Raw genomic sequence first — 24453 nt, 5'->3', positions numbered from 1 at the left:
TCCTCCTACTTATTCTTACATAGTTGTTCAAAAATGTTGGGTCATTGAACACGATTCCCATAGTGTCCATATGTGGTGGATCAACGGGAGGAGGAGGAGAGGGGTTGCGGTACCTAGCATCCGTGTTTCTAGGTCGATTTCTTCTAGACATGGTCTGTCTCAATGCAATGCAATCAAACAAACCAAGACAAAATAATCACCTCGCAACCACACAAAGAGACTAAGTCCACAAGTCGACCAACCAAAGCTCAAACAAGGCCAATGAACACAACACAATCAAGTCAAGTTCTAAGTCTCCCACCTAAAACAAGCAAATCACCAAGCAACAAAGACCACTTCAATAATGCATCTACAACAATTCTACATCGATTTCATGCAATATTATCAAACAAACCAACACAGCAATCCACCTAAACAAGCATGTTCTTCCTTCATGAAAATCAATTTTTCAACCTCACTTCAAAAAAAAAATCCAATTCTCAAAACACACCAAAATTCATTCAAACTCAATAATGCTTTTCAATTATCAACTATCAATCACTCACAACCAATTCAAACAAACTTTCTCAAGCAATTTCATGCAAAAATTCAAGGAATTAAACATGAAATTAGTAAAAGGGAGGAAAGATTATACCGAGCTTATCGTGGGTGTAAAACCCGCAAATGAACCTTTCTAACCTTTCTCTTGCTTGCTTGAACTTACTCCTTCAACCAATTGTCTTGAACTTCAACTCCAAAGAAAACCCCAAATTGATTTTTCAAGGTTAGGGTTTGAGTATTTTGGGTGATTTTTGGGTTTGAAGGTGAGAAAGGAGTAGTAGATTGTGAAAATGTTGAAATGGAGTGAAGACTTTGGAGAAAATTGTTGAATTTGGGTGAGGATTTGGGTGAGAATGGAGAATTTAGTGGGTTTTGAAGGAGGAAGTAAGAGTTTTAGAGAGAGGAGGAGTGAGAATCGTGAGATAGAGAGTGTGAAGGAGTGAATTTTTTTTTTATGTTATAACCGTGCTGCTGCCAGCCATTTTCAGGGCGGCACGGACGTGCAGCCTCAGACAGAAACGTGGGTAGGGTACTGACTTATTTGGCACGGACGTGCTAAGTTGCACGGACGTGCTAAGTTGCACGGACGTGTGTAATTTGGCACGGACGTGCAGCCTCAGACAGAAATTTAGGTAACATACTGACTTGTTTAGCACGGACGTGCAGGACTTAGCACGGACATTCTTAGCCACCTTACACGGACGTGCTTAATTTGGCACGTCCGTGCCAATCTGGAGAAATTTATTTCAAAAGTTCTGATTGCTTCTACTGCCTCTGCACGGACGTGCGATGCTCTGCACGTCCGTGCAGACCTGTTGCTGCACGATCCTTTCCTTTTTTTTTGAATAATAGTAATAGTAAGGCATAATAATAATAATAATAATAATAATAATAATAATAATAATAATAATAATAATAATAATAATAATAATAATAATAATAATAATAATAATAATAATAATAATAATAATAATAATAATAATAATAATAATAATAATAATAATAATAATAATAATAATAATAATAAAATTATTATCATTACCATTATTATTATTATTATTATTATTATTATTATTATTATTATCTACTACTTCACTTCCACAAAAACCTTTTCTTACTTTTATTTTCATCAACACCTACAAAAGACATTGAGAGAAAAGTTAGTAATAGTAAGAGTGATGGAAATTAAATAATAGTTTGTGAGAGAGAGAGTTGAGAAACTCGGGTTGCCTCCCAGAAGCGCTCTTTTAACGTCACTAGCTTGACGACATTGCGAGATCAATGAGAGTAGGGAACATCAAACTCATCAAGGTGAACAACCTTGGCTTCCTCATGCACAAAACCGTCAAAGTATGCCTTAAGCCTTTGGCCATTCACTTTGAACGGTTCACCATTGTCATTTGAGATTTCTATCGCTCCATATGGAAACACCTTCTTAACGGTGAAAGGTCCACTCCATCTTGCCTTAAGCTTACCCGGAAACAACTTCAACCGGGAATTGAAAAGTAGGACCTTATCACCTTCCTTAAACTCCCTTTTGCTAATATGCTTGTCATGCCAAGCCTTGGTCTTTTCTTTGTAAATCCTTGCACTCTCATATGCATCCATTCTTAATTCTTCCAAGGCGTGGAGGTCAAGCAACCTCTTCTCACCGGCGCTTTGAAAGTCGAAATTCAATGTTTTGATAGCCCAATGAGCCCGATGCTCAAGTTCTACCGGCAAGTGGCATGACTTCCCATAAACAAGCTTGTATGGTGTGGTGCCAATAGGAGTTTTGAACGCGGTGCGATAGGCCCATAGAGAATCATCAAGTTTGTAGACCAATCTTTTCTAGACCTATCCACCGTTTTCTCAAGGATCATTTTTACATCCCGGTTTGAAATTTCAGCTTGACCACTTGTTTGGGGGTGGTAAGCTAATGACACCTTGTGCCTCACGCCATATTTCTCAAGGAGAGCTTGAAAGGATCGCTTTGCAAAGTGTGAACCTCCATCACTAATCACAGCCTGGGGCACTCCAAACCTTGGGAAAATTACTCTTTTGAAGAGCTTAACCATAACCTTAGCATCATTAGTATGAGATGCAACTGCTTCCACCCACTTTGATACGTAATCGACGGCCACTAGAATGAACTTGTTCCAAAAGAGCTCGGGAAAGGCCCCATAAAATCGATGCCCCATACATCAAAAATTTCAAGTTCAAGGATGTTGTTCAAAGGAATTTCATTTCTTTTTGAAATATTACCGGTTCTTTGACACCGGTCACAAGCTTTCACCACACCCCACACATCTTTGAACATTGTTGGCTAAAAGAAACCGCATGGCAATATTTTCGCCAAGGTCTTGTTGGCACTCATATGTCCTCCACAAGGTGAGGATTGACACATTGTGATAACATCTTCAATTTCATTATTCGGGACACACCTTCTAAAAAGGCCATCAACACCTTGTTTGAAGAGCAAGGGGTCGTCCCAAAAGTATTGGCGAACATCATGAAGAAACTTCCTTTTTTGTTGATAAGAGAGGTCGGGAGGAAGAATAGAGCAAGAAAAGTAGTTTGCAATGTCCGCAAACCATGGTGCTGGTGCTTGGAGAATAGAAAATAGTTGATTATCCGGGAATGAATCGTCGATTGGCAAGTTATCAAGATCACCTACAAGGATAGGCAACCGTGAAAGATGATCGGCCACCACATTTTCGGCACCCTTCTTGTCCCTAATCTCAATGTCATAGTCTTGTAAGAGCAAGACCCACCGTATCAATCTTGGCTTTGGTTCCTTCTTGGACAAGAGGTACTTCAAGGCCGCATGGTCGGTGAAGACTATGACTTTAGATCCCAACAAGTATGACCTAAACTTTTCAATTGCATGAACAGTGGCTAGAAACTCCTTTTCCGTGGTTATGTAATTCCTTTGTGCATCATCCAAAGTTTTGCTAGTGTAGTAGATAGCATGGAGCTTCTTATCCTTCCTTTGTCCAAGAACGGACCCAATAGCAAAATCCGAAGAATCACACATAAGCTCAAAAGGAAGCTCCCAATTAGGGGGTTGAATGATAGGAGCCGAAATCAATGCCTCCTTCAACCTATCAAATAATAGAAAACAATCATTAGTAAACATAAAAGGGGCATCCTTTACTAACAATTGAGTGAGCGACTTTGCGATTTTTGAAAAATCCTTTATGAACCGGCGGTAAAAACCCGCGTGTCCAAGAAAGCTCCTTATCCCCTTCACATTTGTAGGGGGTGGGAGGCGCTCAATGACCTCAATTTTGGCACGATCTACTTCAATGCCCCTACTAGAAATTACATGACCAAGAACAATTCCTTCTTCTACCATGAAATGACATTTTTCCCAATTCAAAACCAAGTTCACCTCTTGACATCTTTTCAATACTTTAATCAAATTCGAAAGGCAAATGTCAAAAGATGAACCAAAAACAGAAAATTCATCCATGAATACTTCAATTGATGATTCAAGCATGTCGGAAAAAATAGACATCATACACCTTTGAAATGTGGAAGGTGCATTACAAAGTCCAAATGGCATCCTTCGATAAGCAAAGGTGCCAAAAGGGCTTGGGTTGGATTGGGATTTGGAAGAATCCCGAGTATCCATCCAAGAAACAATAGTGACTATGTGATGCTAGTCTTTCCAATATTTGATCGATGAAGGGGAGTGGGAAGTGGTCTTTCCGGGTGGACTTATTCAATTTTCGATAATCAATACACATCCTCCACCCGGTGACCGACCTCGTAGAAATGGTCTCACCCTTATCATTCTTGATGATGGTCATGCCTCCTTTTTTAGGCACAACTTGAACCGGTCTAACCCACTTACTAACGGAGATAGGGTAGATTATGTCCGCTTCAAGAAGTTTTAAAACTTCTTTTTTCACAACTTCCTTCATGTTTGGATTGAGCCTTCTTTGGTTCTCAATCGAGGAAGCATGATCATCATCAAGTAAAATCTTATGCATGCATATAGTAGGACTTATCCCCTTAATGTCATCATTTTTTTACCCAATGACACCTCTATACTCCCTTAAACAACTAGGAGTTTCACAAGAGAGGTATTATCAAGTTTAGCATTGACAATAACGGGATAACTCTCACTATCATCAAGAAAAACATATTTAAGTAAAGGAGGAAGGGGTTTAAGTTCAACCTTGTGAGGAGGCGTAGTCCTCTCCTCTTTTACCTCCACATTAAGCACTTCCACTTTCTTTTCGTTGTGGACTAAAGGTTGGTTGAGCAAAAGATCATACCCCCTTGTTTCTTCACCTTCCTCAACTAAGCCTCCCATTAGGATAGCTTGTAAAGGATCTCCTTCAAACAAATTCTCTTGGAACTTCTCTAAGTCCCTTTCCAATGTATCAACTCTATGAACTTCATCATACAATGGATTTTTCAATGTTTGTGGGAATGAAAATGATATTTTCTCATCTCCCACATTCAAGGTCAATCTTCCTTGCTTCATATCAATCACAACACCCGCGGTGTTCAAAAATGGTCTTCCCAAGATTAGGGGCACCGTAGTATCTTCTTCCATTTCCATTACCACAAAATCACATGGCACAAATACTCTTCCAACTTGAACTAGCACATCTTCAAGAATTCCCAAAGGTAGCCTAACCGTGTGGTTGGCCAATTGTAAGGACATTCTTGTTGGCTTCAAGTCTCCCACTTTCAAACTCTTAGCAATAGAATAGGGCATCAAACTCACACTTGACCCAAGATCACATAAAGTATCCATAGCCTCCAAGTCTCCAATCTTCACCGTTATTGCATAGCTACCGGGGTCACCAAGCTTTTGAGGAAGCTTGTTTTGAATGATTGCACTCACCTCCTTAGGAAGGGAGATGGTTGCACTCTCTTCAAGCCTACTCTTGTTGGATAAAAGATCCTTCAAAAATTTTGCATATGTAGGCATTTGTAACATAGCATGAAGAAAGGGGATATTCACTTGAAGTCCTCTCATGACTTCAAGAAAGTTTAAAAACTTTTCATTCAATTTCTTTTCAACAATCCTATGAGGGAATGGAATGGGAGGCTTGTATACTTTCATGGGGGGCTTTTATACCTTTTCCTCATCTCCTTCATTCTTACTTTGTGGCTCCTTTCTCTCAACATCAACTATCTCATTTTCAAACTCACCCTCATTTCTCACCACAACTCCCTCATCTCTCTTTTGTGGCTCCTCTTCACTCATAACCGGCCCTACATAACCTCTCCCCGATCTCAAAGTAATGGCCTTAGCTTGCTCCTTTGGGTTTACAACCGTTGATCTTGGGAAGTGACCACTAGGATTGGAGGATGAACTTCCAACTTGTTGCGCAATTTGAGCCAATTGATTCTCAATTATCTTGTTGTGTGCTTGAAGTTGTTGGATGTTCTCTTGCATATCCGCATTGCTTCTTCCTTGTTGTGTAATGAAGGTCTCAAATGCGGCTTCAAGGCTAGATTTTTGAGGAGGTGGAGGAGCGGGTTGGTTATATTGTTGCCTTTGTTGGTTTTGGTCCCTTTGGTTAGGGTGACGGTAAGGAGCTTGTTGGTTTTGTGGATGATATTGGTTGTATTGGTTTTGAGGGGGGCCTTGATTTTGTTGTTTCCAACCCGTGTTTTGTTGGGGTTTCCAACCTTTATTGTAGGGTTGAGAGTATTGATCGTTTCTTTTCCCAATAGCCGCAGCTTGCTCTTGGTTAGTTGAGTTGCAATAGGAGGACAAGTGATCATTTCCTCCACAAGTTTCACAAGACATGACTTGTTGTGAAGAAGAGCTTGGAGATGTAAGCGTGGCTTGATCTAGCTTGTGAGCTAGCATGTCAAACTTTGATGCAATAAGGTCTATTGCACTAAGGTCGTGGATTCCGCCCTTCTTTGCTTGAGGTTTCCGTCTATCACCTCCGTATGCATAGTGCTTTGCCACTTCTTCAATCATCTTGTATGCATCATCCACCGATAGCTTTTTAAGGCTACCACCGGCACCGTTATCAAGGTTGGCCCTTGAAGTAGGAGTAAGACCATCATAAAAGCTTTGAACAATGATCCATGATGTGAAACCATGGTGTGGGCATTTTCTAGTGTAGTCCTTGAAACGCTCCCAAGCTTCACTTAAGGTTTCATCAATCTCTTGGTTGAAATTGGTGATTTTCCTTCTTAGTTCGCGGTCTTTTCGGGTGGACAATACTTTCCAAGGAAAGCTCTAGTGACTTCATCCCATGTAGTCAATGATCCCTCTTCTACCGTTCTCAACCAATGCTTTGCTTTGTCACGGAGGGAGAATTGAAACATGTGCATATGGATGAACTCTTCTGTAATGTTGTTTTGCTTGATGGTTGTGCACAATTCGAGAAAGTTGTCCAAATGAGCAAAAGGACACTCATGAGAACTCCCACCAAATTGATCACTTTGTATCATCCGGATGAGTTGAGGTGAAAGCTCAAAATTATTTGCATTCGTAGTAGGGAAACGTATGCCACTCCGAAGTGTGAAGGCATTGGGGTGGTCATAATCTCGTAACAATGGTGGAGGAGGATTGTTATCACCCATGTTATCTTCTTCGTTGGTTGCAAAGATTTCCTCCGGATCGGAATCCGAATATACAATAGAGAACTCGGGTGTGCCTTGCAAAAGCCTCCTCACGTTTCTCAGAGTCCTATCTAACTCTGGATCGACGAGAATAAGCGGTGATTGCTTACTCTTCAGTGTCATGCAAGGTCAAACAAAGCTAATAAAAACGTTAGCAATGACTATCACAAGTTGAAAACACAAATATACAAAAATAAATAAGAAAAATTATAATACAAATATACACATTTAGACTCATTCAACAATAATACATTCAATGTGACTTTGCCTCCCCGGCAACGGCGCCAAAATTTGATAGGCCGTCGTCGAGCCTACCAAAGATAAAGTCCTATCTTGGTCTCACTAGCTAATATCAAGGGTAAGAAAGGGTCGAACCCAAGAGAGGCGTTGAATCAACCACCGAAATACTACCGCATAAATAAGCTAAATGAAGTCAAAATTGGTTTGGTTTTATGTAACAAGTGCTAGTTCAAGTCAACTAAAGCTAGGGGAGATTAACAATATTTAGAGACTTCTAGGGCTTGGGATATACCACTCAATTTCGTCACAAATCACAATTAGCAAGTAGCAAACAATGGTAATTTGAGGGGAAAATATAGGGGAAGTCATCTAAAGCACCCAACTACTCTCTCTCAAGCTAGAGGGATTACTCGAATTATTAATACAACCTACTCTCATGGTTACAAAGCATAAAACAAGTACTAAAGCATAATCACGATGACAAAAACATTCCCTTGACTGGAAATTCCTATTCTCATGGCATTTCAAGTCAATTAAGCACAAGGGAGCTAACTCAAGTTCATCTCTCGATCCTTCATTGAGAAAGCTTAGATAATTGTTATAGAAATGGCCATATACAAGAACTAAGCAATTAAACCACTTAAGCTTAACTAATTAACACCCAACAATTACCAAATTAACACATGCAACAAGTAATTAGTGACTACATTGAGGGTTTTACCCAAACCCTAGAAAATTAGACTACTCACAATCCATGGAGATTAAAGCAATTAAGGATTTCAAGTAACTCATGAACAAGAATTAACTAAAGATTAAGCTAAATAACAATCTAAGCATACAAGAATTAAGCAAGATAATTAACAATCAAAGCAATTAAAATGGAAGAGAAGAGTGAGAAAATGTTACTGGAAGCTTCATCTTGAATATCAATGGTGGAACTTGTCTTCTACAATGATTGAGAATGAAATTTCCAAGCTAATAATTATAATCTAACTAATGATTTGAGAATATTTGTGTTTCTACAATTGCAAACTAAGAGGAAGCACTAAAAACTTGCCTGCCGTACAAATGAGCTCAAGGGGTTATTTATAAAGACCCCCAAATAAAAAGGACGGAGAAAACAAGAGTTGGGCACGGCTACAGGTCAGCACGGACGTGCTGAGGTTGGCACGGACGTGCAGCTATACCGGCACGGACGTGCTGAGGTTGGCACGGGCGTGCACCTGGGAGGCAGAAGGTACTGTTTTGGCCAGAGCATCCTGCACGGACGTGCCAAATATGGCACGGACGTGCAGGCCTTGTTCAGTAGAATCAGTTTTGAAACTGATTTGGGCTGAGCAAACTGCACGGACGTGCAGGATCAGGCACGGACGTGCTGAATATCCTGCACGGACGTGTTGAATATCCTGCACGGACGTGCTGAGCTCTGCACGGACGTGCAGGCCTTAAAAGTAGTAGGCAGTAGTTTCTGGTCGTGCTGGAACACTTCTGCACGGACGTGCCATACTTTGCACGTCCGTGCAGACTCTCTAAGGCCTTTATCTTCACTTGTCTTCGGTTTTGCTCCATTGTTTCATCTTCTAACCTCGGTTTATCATCCAAATGCCTCAAATGGTCGTCTTTGAACCTAAAAACCCAACAAAAACACTAACAACCCGTGAAGCAAGGGATACACAAAAGTTGAACAAAAATAGAGTAAAAGTGAACCAAAATGCCAATATACCAAGTAAACATGATTATTTTATGATGATTATTGTGATGATTATTATTATGTTGATTGATTATATATTTATTGTTATTGCTTGATCACACCTTTTTATGCATGTTTAAAGGGAATTGGTACTTTTAATCACACTTAATAAGATAATTAATAATCTTGTTCAGGGTTAATATGTTTATAATTTAAGTGATCGCCAATAATAGATTTATTTGTGCATTAAATTCGACCAACATAGATAAACAGCTTTAGGGTTAATCCTATTGATTGCATGTTAGTCAGAAAGCGCACATGAATACGATCAGAATAAAGTAGAGGCCTATTATTAGGGCAGGTTCAATCTCTTTTAGGTTGGATTTGTACCTTCATCCCCTAACTACCAGTCATGGTTCAGACCTATTGGAGTTGACGATCTCCTGGATCGTTAAGGGGTGTAACCTTCACCTTGTGAATGGTTTACAAGTTCCTAAAACTTGTTGGCGACTCTTTTGCTCTAGCTTCCTTCCTTTTGGACGCCACCGTACTTTAGTGTATGATCATAGTGGGGTTCAAGTTTGGGGTAATGCTTGAAATATTCCCTACATTTTTTGGCGACTCCGCTGGGAAGGATTTCTATTTCAATTCCTAAAATTTATTTTGGCAATTATTTAGAATGAGTGGATGAGACTTGAAAAGTTCTAAGTATTTCATGTGCGTAATTTTGATTAACATTATTGTCATATGCATAAAAAAGATCTCATTGGAAAGACCATCCGTAATGAGTTTAAAACATAGGATTTTTTACACGTAGGAAATTTGAGGAATATCTTTCACAACTAAGATCGAAATAATGCTGTGCGAAACTGGAAAATTTTATCCAGCATAGAAAGCTGCTGAGGCATGTAGGAACTAGCGTCAGAAAATAGAGTCTAGCGCCGAGGATTTGACTCTGGCGCCAGGCGCTAGAGCCAAATTGCGGAACCGGCCTCCGTTTTCTTGCGCCAAGTTCTTTCAATACCGAGCCAGAAATATGCGTTCTAATTTTAACCAGTTTTTAGCACTGTTTGCTTGATCCTACTTCCTGATTGAGTTTTTCTCACTTTTCTGAAACCCATATGTTTTCTACATATGGACATAACCCTCTGGGAATCCATGATCCATCTACCTGATTGAAAGCTTTGTGCAAAAAAGGGTACATCCGAGAATGTTGAATTCACCAAACCATGGAAGCGAGTTTTTAACTCGCGGTGTCCCATCCACTCGCGCCAACCCTTCAAAAGGTAAGGCTTCTACGCGGTGCATCCGGACAATTAACCATGGACCCTATTTGACTAACCCATATCCCGAACTTTAGAGACCTAGAGCCATGGTTAGGTTGCAAACTCATTGCATCATATTATGACTACTTGTGCATTCTTTACTTGTGCATACTCTATGTGTTTTGTCCAACCGTTTGTTTGACTTGTGATTAAGCCTAAATAAACTAATTAATGACTAAAGGACTTTGTTTAATTAATTAATTTGAGCTAAAAAAAATATACCTAAAATCGAGTCATATGTCCTTTAAGTCAACCCGGATTTTTATTCCCATATATTGCACAAGTGTCAACTTGTTTTGATCTTAGTCGGAGTTCTAGGAATAACTACGAGTCGTAGAGCCTATGGATCTGTAGCCCCGAGCTTTATCTTTAATTTGGTGTTGGTTTCGTCCCAATCAGAGTCACAGATAAAAAGTTATGACTAAAATACCACAACCTGTCCAGTTTAATGCATATACATGAAGTCTTAACTTAGTCTTTGCTTGTCTAGTCACATAGTCTAGCCACATGGTCATGGCACGAGTCTTAACATGTCACATACACTCACTAGTATTAGCACACACTTTGAGTATATGTCACCATGACCATGTCTTAGCTTCATGCATGAGTCGTTTTTTCCGTCATTTGAGTTGGAGGTACATTTTATTCCTAATTTTTTTCATATCCCTCCATCTACATCATCTTTCCATTCTCTACATGCTTTCTCCATATCACAACCTTCATTCTTCCTACCTTCTTCCATCCATGCATGTTGAATCGAGTTTGAGTCATGTGATTGACAAACAAAAAAAATAAGGGTAATGATGAAACAAATGCACAAGGCAAGCTTCTCACCAAGATTTCATGCTTTCTTCTTCTTTTTTTCAAACCCTTTCCCCAATAAGTCTAGCATAGGCACCCTTCATCCTCCTTTAATTTATTTCTTAGAGTTTGATTTTTACCCTTCACTTTTTAAATAAAATGAGCATTTATTTTCTTACATATGATCATTGCATTGCAACAAATAAATAAATAAATAAAATCCATGTCAAACTAAGCACAAGGTACACCAATGATTTGAGGTGCTCCTTGTAGCCACATCATATCACCTTTCACCCTTTAAATATGCAATCCTTTCTTAATAAACCACTTTGAGCCTCGTCTAACGATAGACCTTTCTTTTTTCAACCCATATCTACCTAATCTTGGAATGGAATGGTGTGCAACTTATGCAATTTTCAATTTCATAAAAAGCTTGAGTGACTTCAAAAGATTAAAATAGCAAAAAATAAATAAAAGTGTACAAAAGGGCAAGTGTTCCAATGTCTTTGACATGAACATGTCTTTGATATGAACACGTCTTAGATTGCGTCTCTTATCGAGTGCTCGGTATCGTGCCTGAGAAACATGAATGCCAAGTGAGTGATAGACCGCATGATCGGGATTGCCCACACTTTTAAAAATTAAAAAAGAAAAGAGATCAAAAGTGAGAAGCCTCAAGCATAAAAATATAAAGATTTCAAAAGCAAGGTTGCACACCTTGGGGGCTTCTATAGGGGCTTGAGCTTTTATCCCTTTCTTCTTCAACCTTTAGCCTAACCATGTTACAACCCTTAAATACCTTTTTGAGGTATACACACACTTGTGCGAGGTTCGGCTAGAGCTACGTTCGGCCTGATTCCTAACGGATACGTAGGCAACCTTACATCGAGGTGCGGCTGTAATAGACATGCATTCATATTCACATTCACACACTCACATCATGATCATATCAAGGGATCCCCTGTGCTCATCCCTATTCACTTAGAGCTAGACTTGGGGGCTTGATCCCTACATTATTAGCTTACCCAGCCTAAGAGTCACCATCATTTGACTCTTCTAAGAAATTATATATTTTCCACACACTTAGCTCTTGCAGCCTAACTTTAGAATCACTTTTACACACATCATAAATACATGACCAAATATACTCCCCTTATGAACCCTTTGTCATGAAATCTTAACACAACGTTGAAGCATGCCTAGTCATATCAACATCACTCATCAATCATAATCATCATTGCATCACAAAGTATGAAGTGCTTAGCCTCCGTGCCTAAGTTACCCAAATGCTTTCATCATTGAGTCAACTAGGATATCTTAGATGAATTAACCTTTGCACCTTGAAAGATGGCATCAAACGCATATATTTGACTAAGCTCATTCAACATGCACCTTCAAAAACTTCGCTTCTTTCTTTTTTTGTGTCTTTCTTTTTCGGGAGAAAGTCGGTACCCTCCACAAAAATGACAAAAAAATTTTGCTTTTTTGCATTTTCAAGTCGCACGATCACATTACGATGCACACACGAGTCATGTACACATTGAGTCATGTCGTGTTATCACATTGAGTAGTGTTGTCAAATTTCAAACCGAAATCGTTTAACTGCCCGAAACCAACCGACCCAAATGAAAACTGAACCGATTAAAAACCGATTTTTTGAAACCGAAAAACAACCCGAACCGTATTTTAGTAAACCCGAAACCGAATAGACCCCAATAACGTTAAACCGTATAAGAACCGAACCCGTTAACAAACCGAACCAATTCTAAACCGAATTGAAAAAAAATTGGACTGAAAAAGAACCGAACCGTTTCTAACCCGAAACCGCTTCCAACCTGAAACCGTTTGAATTGGGATAAAAAAACCGTTTACACCGAACCGTTTCTAACCCGAAACCGCTTCCAACCCGAAACCGTTTGAATTGGGATAAAAACCGTTTACACCGAACCGTTTATAACCCGAATTGATTATCAACTGAATCGATTATAAACTGAACCATTTACAACCGCTTACTATAATACTATAAATAGAAGATTAAAATCAAGTTGAATGATATTTTATATGAAATTTTATTTTGCACACATGTTAACTAAAGAGTAAATTATTATTATTTTCCACTATGGATTAAGTGTTACAAACTTAGAATATTATTTGACTTCCCTTAGAAATAGCATTTGTTAGTTAATCCATGAGTATTGTATTATTTCCTCGAAAAAAAATGAGTATTGTATAATCAAAACAAGGAATATACATGAATTAAAAGCTACTTCGTATAATTTAGGCATATGCTCACTGATTTGCTAAAATATAATACCTTTGAAGCATATAATAATAATATGAAGTACAGTCATTTCTGTAATTGAGTAATTCACATCAAAATTTATGATTCTCATCACAGTTACAATTAAGCTCAACAAACTCAACTCTGACTTCTCATTACAGTTGAGCAAAATTTTGTTCTTTTTTAATATGTAAAATCACGAGTTAATCGTTCCATAGTTAACTGATTAACTGAAGAAACTAAACCATAATCAAAAGTAAAATACTAGCCAGTAGGCGGACTTGAGGTTGAACACATCAAAGAGATAATTCGTCGAGTTATTGCTTCAGCTTCTTCATGTAGACATCAATTAGAGAAGGGGGAGAGAAAACTATGTTTTTGGGCAGCAACGTTCGAATTCCGGGCACGCAGCAATGGAGGCGATTCTGGGCAACAATAATACTTCAAACAGTTGCAACAAACGAATTGATAATGAGTCTTCAAAAAAAAAAAGAATTGATGATGAGAGGTTAACAGAGAAATGAGAATGAGAGGGGGTCTGAGAATGAGATAAGAGAGAGAATGAGGGAGCAAGGAGATCGGCGCCGTGAGGAGATATAATGAGGTATAGGGAGTGAAAGTGGTAAAGTGGATAATTAGGGTTTCAAAAGTTATAAGAGGGTATATATATGTAAGTTATATGATTTAATCTAGCCGTTGATTTTTTTTTTATTCTTTAAATGTCAGCCTTTAGATTATGATTGCTTTTTTTTTTTTGTATTGGACAAGTGAAGATGATGATCCGTGTGTTGTGGGAGGAAGAATTAGACCGTTGATTGTTTTTAATCTATGGTTGGGAGTAGGTGATGTTTTGTGTGTTGTATATTCATCTACTCCCTAGTCCCAACCATAGATTAAAAATAATCTACGGTCAATCTCTTCCTCCCACAACACACACGGATCACTATCTTCACTTGTCCAATACAAACCTGGCGCTAAATCTCAGCGTCTGGTGACAGAGCCAAATCTTGGCACCAGCAATATTTTAATAGCGACAGAGCTCGAAGCCTCTCATAACGGTTATTTCGACTTCATACAGCAATTTCGGGTTCCTTGGTACGCCAGTTAGCCCTTATAAGCAAATTGACATGATTAGTAGCCGGCTCGATTACAATCGTAGTAAGTGATTGACCTGACAAAAAATCGTCTTACTTAGCTTAAGCGCCTAAAGCATTGGCTCATTACGAACACCAACGTATCGGTTCAAAAGCAAGCACTTATACGACAATTTTTCCAAAATTGGATTGTCATCCCCAGCTGACAATATTTCCAAATGTGGATTGTCGCGCATCTTCTTCAACGACAATTTTTCCAAGATTGGATTGTCATCTCTGGTAAAGTTTCCAAGCGTGGATTGTCGTGCTCCTTCTTTGTTTGGCAAGTCTTTCCTAGTTTGGATTGTCATACATTCATTGATCTTTGGCAAGTTTTCCGAGATTGGATTGTCATAAACCTAGTTCCCTACACTACAAAAAATGAGAATAGGTAACAGACAAAATTGCAACAAAATGACAAATGTTGCCTTTTGTAGTAAAAGGCAACATTACTTGTTTGTTACCTTGATCTTGAACAATTTGTACTATATGACAATGCAACGGTTTGAAAAGTGTTGATTTAGATTTTGTAAGAGAACAATATGTAAAATGTAGCCATTTATTTTACATAAGACAACAATTATTTAAAATGTTGCCCAAAAAGGTAACAACATTAAAATGGTTGCTTATGTAATAATATTAAAAATGCTTTTTCAAGGTATCTAAGACAACGATTGTTCATGTGTTTTCATTGCCTTACATAAGATAGGTTATTATTTAGAACATTGGCTTAAAAATAATAATAAAAAGATTATTGTCAATAAGAACAAATTATTATCTATTCAACAATTTGAAAACGTTAACATAAAGGTGTGTATGACAACAATAGTTGATATTAGAAAAAATAATTTAGCACCGGTAATTTTGGCCTTGAAGGCACACAAATTCAACAAGGTCGGTGCATATGTGTTTGGTGGATTTCACATTGCACAACATCATTTTTATAGCTAAATCAATGTAGAAAATATAACATACATGTAAAAGTTACTATTTTCATACGAGTAGAATTGATGTTATTTATACCGTACAAATAAATTACAAAAGGCTGGCAGTCTTTGTTAAAAAAAAATATATTGACAGTGGAAACAACGTGTAGCGCAGCATTATGTAGAAGCGGGTAGCAGTAGTACAACAAGGTAGCAGCGGGGCATTAGTAGGCACTTCTTAAAATCCAAGTGTAACACAAATCTAATGATATTCAGAGAAAAAATGTGCTAGTGATGCCCTACAATATGAATGTCAGTAATTATCTCAAGTCTCACTAGAGTCTGCTGCTAGCCAGTTCAGGTGACTGTCAAATGTTTTCAAGAACTCTTCAAAAACTTTGACGTCTTTCTGTTAATTAGATTCTTCATCTTCTTGCTATAGCAATATAGGATGATGGCTTTTCCTCCCTTAGTGGCGGTATTGTGTGGCATCTCTGATTGCTTTCAGGGTAAATATGAAAATCATTTCAGGTTATCTGCACACGATCCTGGATATTTCTACAATTCCTTCACATCAATCATACTCCTAAGTTTCTTAACATCCTCATGCCTACCAATTGTTGCATGTATATTAGATAAAACCACGAATGTAGCTCGATTTCTAGGCTCCAGCTCATAAAGTTCCTATGTCATATCTTTTCCAAGTTTTGTATCCAAATGGTACCCATCCAACAACACCAAGCAATGAAGAATACGAACTAGAATTCTCAGGGATTTCCAATATCAATAGTTGAGCTTTCTGATAAACCCAATAGGTCAATGATACAAGCAAAATGAGGCGGAGTTGGTATCATGCCATACTTTGTGGTAATCAACTTAAATTCTTGTAATCCTTTATCGAGTTGACCTGGGTGCATGACAGTAGACAATCAACAAACTTTCTCTTTTAAATTAGATAGAAAACTTCAAATGCAGCAACCTAAGCTGACTTAATCAAGTCAAGGTTTCATGTGCTTCAGTTTATTAATTATGAGAAATCTATACAATGAAGTTTCACTAACCTATCATATATACTAGTAAGCTATCATAGGCTTCCATTTGCAGGCTGCCAGCTGCAGGCTGCCATCTACACGCTGCCATCTGCAGGCTGCCACGAGCAGGGTGCCAGCTGCAGGCTGCCAGCAGCTAACGGCTAGCGACTAACATCAAATCGGCTCAAAATAGTTTGGATTACATCAGATATCTGTATAGATCAGTGTTGCGTCGGGTTAAGTTCATGATTGTCAAACTAGAATCATTTGAGATTAAATTTGGTCAAATTGGTATAACACTTATTAACATAATAAAACAAATTGACTTTAACATTTTTATAAAACTTATTAACATAATTAACAATTTGACTTTCACTCTTGAGTCAAGCCAATAACTATCGGGTCCATATTAGGTTTGAGCAAAGCCATTAACTTCGTGTTGGTTAATGCTCAAATTGGAGTTTTAGGTTCAACACGGGTTTGGATGGGCCTATTTCATATCAGTTAACTTTAGATCTCCTTGATATATTACAGTTTTGCTGATTTCGATTTAATATTACATTTGTATAAAACTTCGTCAAAGGTTATTACAAACAAGACTTTATTGTGTTCACCTTTATTCCCCTTATTTTAGAGAAAATAAGCTCATGTAAGCTTAGATAAAATTAAATATGCTTTGGAGAAACTTGAAATAGTTCAATAAGGTAACTTTTTTGCCATCTTTTGGATAACTTTTAATTTATTGGGTAACTTGAAGCGGATAAGATTTTAATGTAAATTGTCATTAAAATAAGTTTTATAGGGTGTTATGGTTACTTTTACTTACAAGCTTTTAATTTTTATCTGTTTATAGAAAGTAAATTTATCATGAACATAGACAACATTTTATTTATATTGGGGGTAATATTTGTTCATCGCGGACTAACTAATAATCATTTTAGGGAAAAATTAATACAAATATACAATATTTATTGTACATCCAATTTTTTATTTTATTTATATTTTTTCCTAAAAGAAAAAATAGTTTGGATTTTATAATAATTTATTTTTTATCCTAATAATATATTACCATCTACAAACTAGCAAGTTGCAACCGACATTTAACAAGTATACATATACTCCCTCATATAGTCATATATTCTTATTTTGAGAAAATCATATACTCCACATTTATTTTCCAAAAATAAAAATTAAAAAAACAACATATCATCTTCAACAGCTCAACTCCTCAAGACCTCAACTCCTCAACCCCGGTTTCTTCTCCAAACCCGCGAAATGGTGAATTACTTTTGGCTCCAAAATTTATTCATTATGAATCATCAGTTACTCCACTTTTTAGTTGTTGATCTCATTATACAACACACTCATCACCTTAAAATCATCATATCCATCAATCGGTTACTCACCTCCTTTCTTTCTACTCAGGTGAGAGTTAATTACGGGTATAAAGTTTCTGTTTTGTAATTAATTAGTTGCTTTGCTGTCTACTCACACTTCTTCTGTTGTTTTAATGATTACCTAGTTGGGTTTGATGTCGGCAAAGTTGTCGTTGTTTTCTGAATTTCAATTGTAAGTTACCATTGCCCCTTTTATCTCCCAAGTGAATTTAATCTTTTTAACTGCTTCATTTGATGTTGGATCTGATATTTAGATATAAATATCTTCTGGGTTGTCTTAATTCTGTCGTATTTTTTTGTAATTTTTTTTTATTTTTTAATATTTCTTGGTTATGTTTCTGGGCTAGCTTTATGATTGATTGAACTACTAAAAATTATCTAACTTCTGGTTGTTGCTTGCGGTGATTATGCATTTGTTAAGGAGTGGGTATATATAATTTTGACAGGAAATACTTTTGAGTCTTTCACTTGTTTTCATATTGAAAGGAATGCAAATGTAATTGCTCACTTTCTTGCTAAAGTCTTGCCTAAGGAAGGGGATGAACAATTGTTCTTGAATGATTTTCCACCAAGAGTGCTGGCTTTGGTGGAGCAAGATATGATGTAATTGTTTCTTCATTAATGAATCTCCCTGCTCCCGTTTGCTTTAAAAAAAAAGGAGTAGGTATATATATGTAATTGCAATTAGTTGATGATACAAATAATTGTGGTGGTTTTTTATGTTTGGAAAGATTTTGGATTTGGGTTTCAATCAGTTTATACAGAATACTCCGTATATGAGTTCTTGTTATCAATTTAAAATAGGAGTTACAGAGTTAGGGTGTGCTGAATGGTAGGCAATTTGTTATTAGTAAATGGGGTGATACCTGTATATCAAATTTGATATGAAAAAAACTAGATAATTGAATTTAGAGTGAAAATTTAATGGAGAGTTTGCTTTATGAGTGCTTATATATAGTTGTTGTTTGGTTGTGTAATTCTTACTCTATATATATATATGTGTGTGTATATATATATATATATATATATATATATATATATATATATATATATATATATATATATATATATATATATATATATATATATGATTTTTTTTCCTTCTGTATATTTGGATTCATTTTCGAAATTAATTAGCTCCAAGTATGACAAAGAAAAAATCCACTAAGCTTTTTTAGATGTAATATCTTCTGGGTTGTCTTAATTTTATGCCTTCGTCTTTATTTAACTTTTAAGTTTCTAGGTTGTTTATGATTGATTATATTACTAGGAATTATATATTATGCTTTTTGTTAAGGAGCGGCTATATATATATATATATATATGTATTGGGAGTTGTATGGGCAAGTCTCTTATTGTTGGTAACTAGATAGGCACAGCTCTTAATGTTCTCTATTGGTTTGTATTCTATAGTCTGTTTATATGCTTTAGCTAGTCTATTTATATGCTTTAGTGGTTTTTTTATCAATATATGATTTGTCGATTGCTTGGTTTTTTATTAATATGACTGCAATTGGTTGTTTATACAGATAATTTTGGTGGTTTCTTATTGTAAATATTTTGGATTTGGGTTTCAATCAGTTTTATACAAAATATATGATTTGTCGATTTCTTTGAATTGGTTGTGACAATGGAGATGAAATTAGCTTATACCCTATGAAAATTAGCTTATACGGAGTAGTATTACTTCACCACTATGGTCAGTTTACTCCAAGAAATTATATGATACCAAAAATCAGATAGATAATTGTAACTCAAATTTGATGTTAAATAACCTAGATAATGGAATTTAAAGTGAAGTTTTAATGGAGAGCTTGGAACAAAAGAAGGCTATCTTATACTTTATTGTTTTTTTCTTTATACGAGAACAAATAAAACATGAGGAAATTACTTTTGATGGCATTAGTTTAGAGGGTTCGAATACAATTATTTTCACAGATTCCTTAGAGTAAGTCAAAACATTTCATACTGTAGTTGAACATAAACTAATGTACCTGGTCAAGCTGGAAATAAATCCATTTTAGATCCTATAACTCTTTCTATCTCGTCTAAACTAGCAGATAGTTGAAGGAACTAATTTTGTCACCTACTCTTGTTTATATTCCCACCTCTACTATATTTCTGTTCTATATTGTTAAGTGAATACTCTGAAATAATCAGGGATTATTAGAGCTGATGTAATGTTTTTCTTTCTCTACCACCTCGTTCTGTTTTAATTGAAGAAAATAATGAACGTCTGACTAATTTTGTTTGATTCCTTTATCCATTGAAGAGCATGTTAGTCTCACTAACTCAAAAGGGATCTACAAACTTCAATTTTCTTTTTCTTGTTAGATTATTGTTTTAAGAGCTCTCTTTAGTTTTTTTTTTACAACCTATAAATTGAAGCAATGCATCTTATGATTTTTAATTGTTAGAATAATACTTTCTAGTAAGCATTTTGTTTTGAAGCTAGGAGGTTCTAATGTATTCAACTTTATGCTAAACTGCTTTAGACTAGTAAAGTAATTTATGAAAGAATTGTCCCTTTATGATGTCCCTTTATGCTGGCCTTTCAAAAGCAACAAGGTATGGATGAGATGTGTTAATTATAACTTCAGGTCACAGCTCGTCCCTTTTATTAACTGATTGAATTATGTGACGGATTCAAGGTATATGTTGCTGAAATCTGCTTGTTGTGAAGCATCAAATTTTTTTTTTTGATGGAGTCGATGTGTGTCATTTTTTATAGAACGATGTTTGAAGACCAAATTTGTAATAAAAATGTAAGAATAAAATAAAGCTAGAGTCTTTTTGATTAATTGTGGCAACTAGGGTTAACTTGACAATTTAAAGCTATCGTTTGCTTGTATTGTTACTACTCTTTATTTTGTACAACCTTGCTTTATGACAACTTAAATATAAGATTTTTTCTTCTTCTGTGTAATTGAATTCATTTTCAAAATCAATTAGCTCCAAGTATGACAAAGAAAAATGCCACTAAGCTTGGAGCTATAAGAGGTTCAGGTGATGAGCATCAAACTCATGAACCAAGAATGGAAGAATATGAAAGGCAGAGAATGGAAAATATTAAAAATAATATGTCAAGAATACAAGAATTAGGTTTGAAGGAACAGGCTAAGTCACTGATGGCGCAAGTTCAAAATAATAGAGGCAAGCACAGTAAGAATAAAATGAAAAAGGTTTCAGGAGACGATGAGCTCTATAGGCCTAACCAAGATATGGAGCATGAACTTGATTCCACCGATGAAGATTTACCAATTCCACATTCTAACAAAAGAGACAAGTCCAATTCTATTCAATGGAAGGTAGTTGTTTATATGCTGTACATTTATAAATAAGCATGTCTCTGTTGTTTACACATGTAATTTCTGTATGAATCAAAATGTGTTGTGCTGCAATATATATGTGGGTTTTAAATTGAAAATGTGTTGCTATACTTTGTCTTATATATGCAAGGCTTCTGTCTAATACAAAAGATGTTGCCTTAATTCACTTTTTCTTATCTCCATCTACTATGATATGCTACTCCAAATTTGCTGCTCCACTAGTGAGTATTGTTCCACATTCCTGCAAACTTCCCTATTCCCCTGGCCTTCATTCTTAAGCAATTAATTAACTTTGTTCCCTTGTGATGATGTGGTTTTCCCCTTCCCTGATTTTGCAATAGAGGTTTGGGCTTGAGCTGTGGTGGCCCGTCAGTTTGGTCCATCACCTTTTCCTTGTATGCTCATAGCCTCATATACCTAAAGATCAGCTCAAATATGTCCTCTTATGTCAATATGGTGTCTGAAACACTAAAGAACATAATTCCCAAGGCTACATGAACCACATGCTTAGACATTATGTTTAATATCTTATAAATGCTCTAATGAATGTGTGGTCTATGATCATTTAATTGCTTTTAAATTTAACAAGAGTTATAGTGTGTAACTTTTTTAAAATTGACATAATGTCTTTTTGTACAACGTTTGTACATACATATATTAGAGTACTGTATTTCTTTCTTTTTCCATGTTTGTTCCTAATTGCAGATTCACAAAATGAAGGCCCTGACTCGAAAAGCAGTGACAACAGCTTTGGCAAAACGTCGACAGAATGTTGATTTGGATTCTTCACATGATGGCTCATCTACCCCTAATCATACATTGCAAGAACCAGTTGAAATGCTCAGATTAGAAGTTGAACACTTAAATCATGACAAGAATGATAAAGAAAATGGCAAGCTATCTTTCATTTTTGTATTTAAAAATGTTTACTTGCATGCATGATCAGTCATTATCTTTTTTTAACTTTTGAATTTCTTTGCTAATGTTAGCTGAAGAGGATAAGCCTAGAAGAGGACCCACTATGTGCTACAAAGTCCATGGACGCAGCAAAGAAGAACGCTTGGAAATTACCTTGAATGAGCATGGACAACCTGTTGGTCCTGATGACAAAACATGCAATGAGTTCATTAGCTTCTTAGGATCAATAGCTCGAAAAGCAAATATCCTACCATTGACTATCAAGAATTGGCCCGTCCTAAGAACGAGAAGAAAGAAGAACTTTGGGATTATGTGTTGGTGAGTTACTTATTCAATTAAATAAATATAACAGATATATTTTATAATTGCTTAACTTGTCCTATATGGTCCCTTCTATCATGTCACAGTGTCATATTAAACTTTCTTGATTGACATATCTTATGTAAAAAAAATTGAATACCCTACTGTCATTATTGTTGTTGATCTGCTGTGGCGTGTTCTGCGAAAGTCTGCGGCGTTTTCTGAAACCTATTCTCCTACTTTTTTTCTAAGTAGCAGAATAGGTTTCAGACTTTCAGTGAGTAGTTTTCTTATGTTCATGATTTATGATTAGATTAATTAGGTGGCAGTGAGTTGTTTAACATTGCCAATTTGATCAATTTGGTATAACCTACTCTTTTTTTTAATTGTTGTAGAAACATTATATTGTCCCAATTGAGGCCAAAAAATGGGTTTCTCAAACCGTTGGTGCTGCTTGGAGAAGGTACAAATGTTATTTGAAAAGAGTACACTTTCATAAATATGATAATGACAAAAAAAAGGATGATCAAACGACCAAAACGAGTCCCAAAAAAATGTTCCAGGACTTGTTAAAGATTTGGAATGATGACAAATATGAGGTATTTACATTTATACAAGTCTTATATTTCCCTCCCTTTATAACTAATGTATATTTCTTGTCTAAATAAAAAGGTTATTTTATTTAGTTCACCGTCTTAATCTGTCAGGAACGATGTATGCAAAATAAAGCAAATCGATTAGTTGGAAAGGAAAGGAACATTATGCATACTTCAGGACCAAAGAGTTTTGCTAGGGTTCGATATAAGTGGGTGAGTTTGTTTATTGTTTGTTTCTTTGTTTTCTTTTCTCATCACTTTTGTTATTAGTTTTATTTTCTTCATTAAAATGATTGACACTCATCACTCTTGTATAGAAAAAGGATAATAAAACAACACAAAATCCTAGTGTAGCTCAAATGTTCATAGCAACACGCAAGAAAAAGCTAACAAAGCGAAAGCCTGGTGACCTAAGGGACAAATTGATGTTAAAATTCATCCTCATTTTATATTAATTTTTATTGCATTAAATTTTGTCAATATTAAATTTTTTTTCTTTATCTTTTAAAATCTAGAATGAACTTGAGAAAGTAGATTCAAAGAAGGAGGTTGAAAGTGTGATTTCAACTATTATTGGTAATAATAACAAGAAGGCTTTGATAAAGGAAGTTGAAGAGAATCATGCTCTAGAGGTTCAAGCTCTACAAAAAGATTACGAGGACAAAAGGAAACAAGATAGAAGGGAGATAGCAAATGGTCTTAGCTCCATCATTTCTCAACTTCAACAACAAAATCCTCAAATGTCTTTTGATCTAAGCATGTTTGGCTCTTTATTTCTTGATAGTCAATGTGATAAAGATGATAATACAACACAAATGCTTCGACTTCAACATCCAAGGTAAAAAACTTTTAATTTCTATACTACGCAAGTAGAGGTAGATAAGTGGCTAAGGTTTTTGTTTTTGTTTTTTTTTGTTGCATTTATGCGATATTATTAAGTTAGAAAATTTTACACGGATTTTTCTTTCTTTATTTTTTTTATAGGGAGTGAATAATGTGGAGGATGAACAAGAAGAAGATGAAGCAGGCAACGAGTAAGAAGAAGAAGAAGAATGTGACGTCATAATTTGAAGTTGCTCCAACTTTTTTTTATTGTTATTTCTCGCTCGGACATAATTATTTTATTTTGTTTATCAGCTAGACTAATATTATGAAACAATAGTTAATTTAGATAGGATTTGATGTTGTAAACATTTTGATACCGCTTTTGCTTTTTTTTTTTACTATTTAATTTTATAAGTTTAGGATTTTCTAATTAAATGCTTATTACATCTTTTAATGTTTAACATTTTTCTAATATAACTAATTCACAAGAATATGATGCATTTCCATTCTTTAAACATAATGTAGTAATATAT

At 36.0% G+C, this 24453-nt stretch overlaps 3 protein-coding genes across 4 annotated transcripts; 1 reads left to right on the top strand and 2 right to left on the bottom strand.

Moving 5' to 3' along the window:
* Positions 1-1818: 1818 nt before the first annotated feature.
* On the bottom strand, positions 1819-2148 carry LOC110712713. The gene has a single exon (XM_021891168.1). The coding sequence runs from the start codon at positions 2146-2148 to the stop codon at positions 1819-1821; it is 330 nt and encodes a 109-aa protein (XP_021746860.1).
* A 2434-nt stretch (positions 2149-4582) lies between these two features.
* Positions 4583-7251, bottom strand: LOC110712711. The gene is made up of 3 exons (XM_021891167.1): positions 6728-7251; positions 5621-6572; positions 4583-5443 (listed from the first exon to the last, which is right to left on the bottom strand). The coding sequence occupies exons 1-3, from the start codon at positions 7249-7251 to the stop codon at positions 4583-4585; spliced, it is 2337 nt and encodes a 778-aa protein (XP_021746859.1).
* Positions 7252-17661: 10410 nt separating this feature from the next.
* LOC110712652 lies at positions 17662-24453 on the top strand. 2 transcript variants are annotated; one of them, XM_021891126.1, is made up of 8 exons: positions 17670-17980; positions 18078-18124; positions 20905-21260; positions 21987-22517; positions 22895-23098; positions 23207-23308; positions 23611-23933; positions 24080-24453. In XM_021891126.1, the coding sequence occupies exons 5-8, from the start codon at positions 23054-23056 to the stop codon at positions 24084-24086; spliced, it is 477 nt and encodes a 158-aa protein (XP_021746818.1). In that variant the 5' UTR covers positions 17670-17980; positions 18078-18124; positions 20905-21260; positions 21987-22517; positions 22895-23053; the 3' UTR covers positions 24087-24453. The 2 variants fall into 2 exon arrangements, with proteins under 2 accessions (XP_021746817.1, XP_021746818.1); XM_021891125.1 differs by lacking the exons at positions 23611-23933; positions 24080-24453 and having other exon boundaries at positions 17662-17980; positions 21987-22173; positions 22271-22517.

This window comes from Chenopodium quinoa, unplaced genomic scaffold, assembly GCF_001683475.1.
Source record: "Chenopodium quinoa cultivar QQ74 unplaced genomic scaffold, ASM168347v1, whole genome shotgun sequence".
Taxonomy (NCBI): Eukaryota; Viridiplantae; Streptophyta; class Magnoliopsida; order Caryophyllales; family Amaranthaceae; genus Chenopodium; species Chenopodium quinoa.
This window is presented reverse-complemented; position numbering and strand designations above follow the sequence as displayed.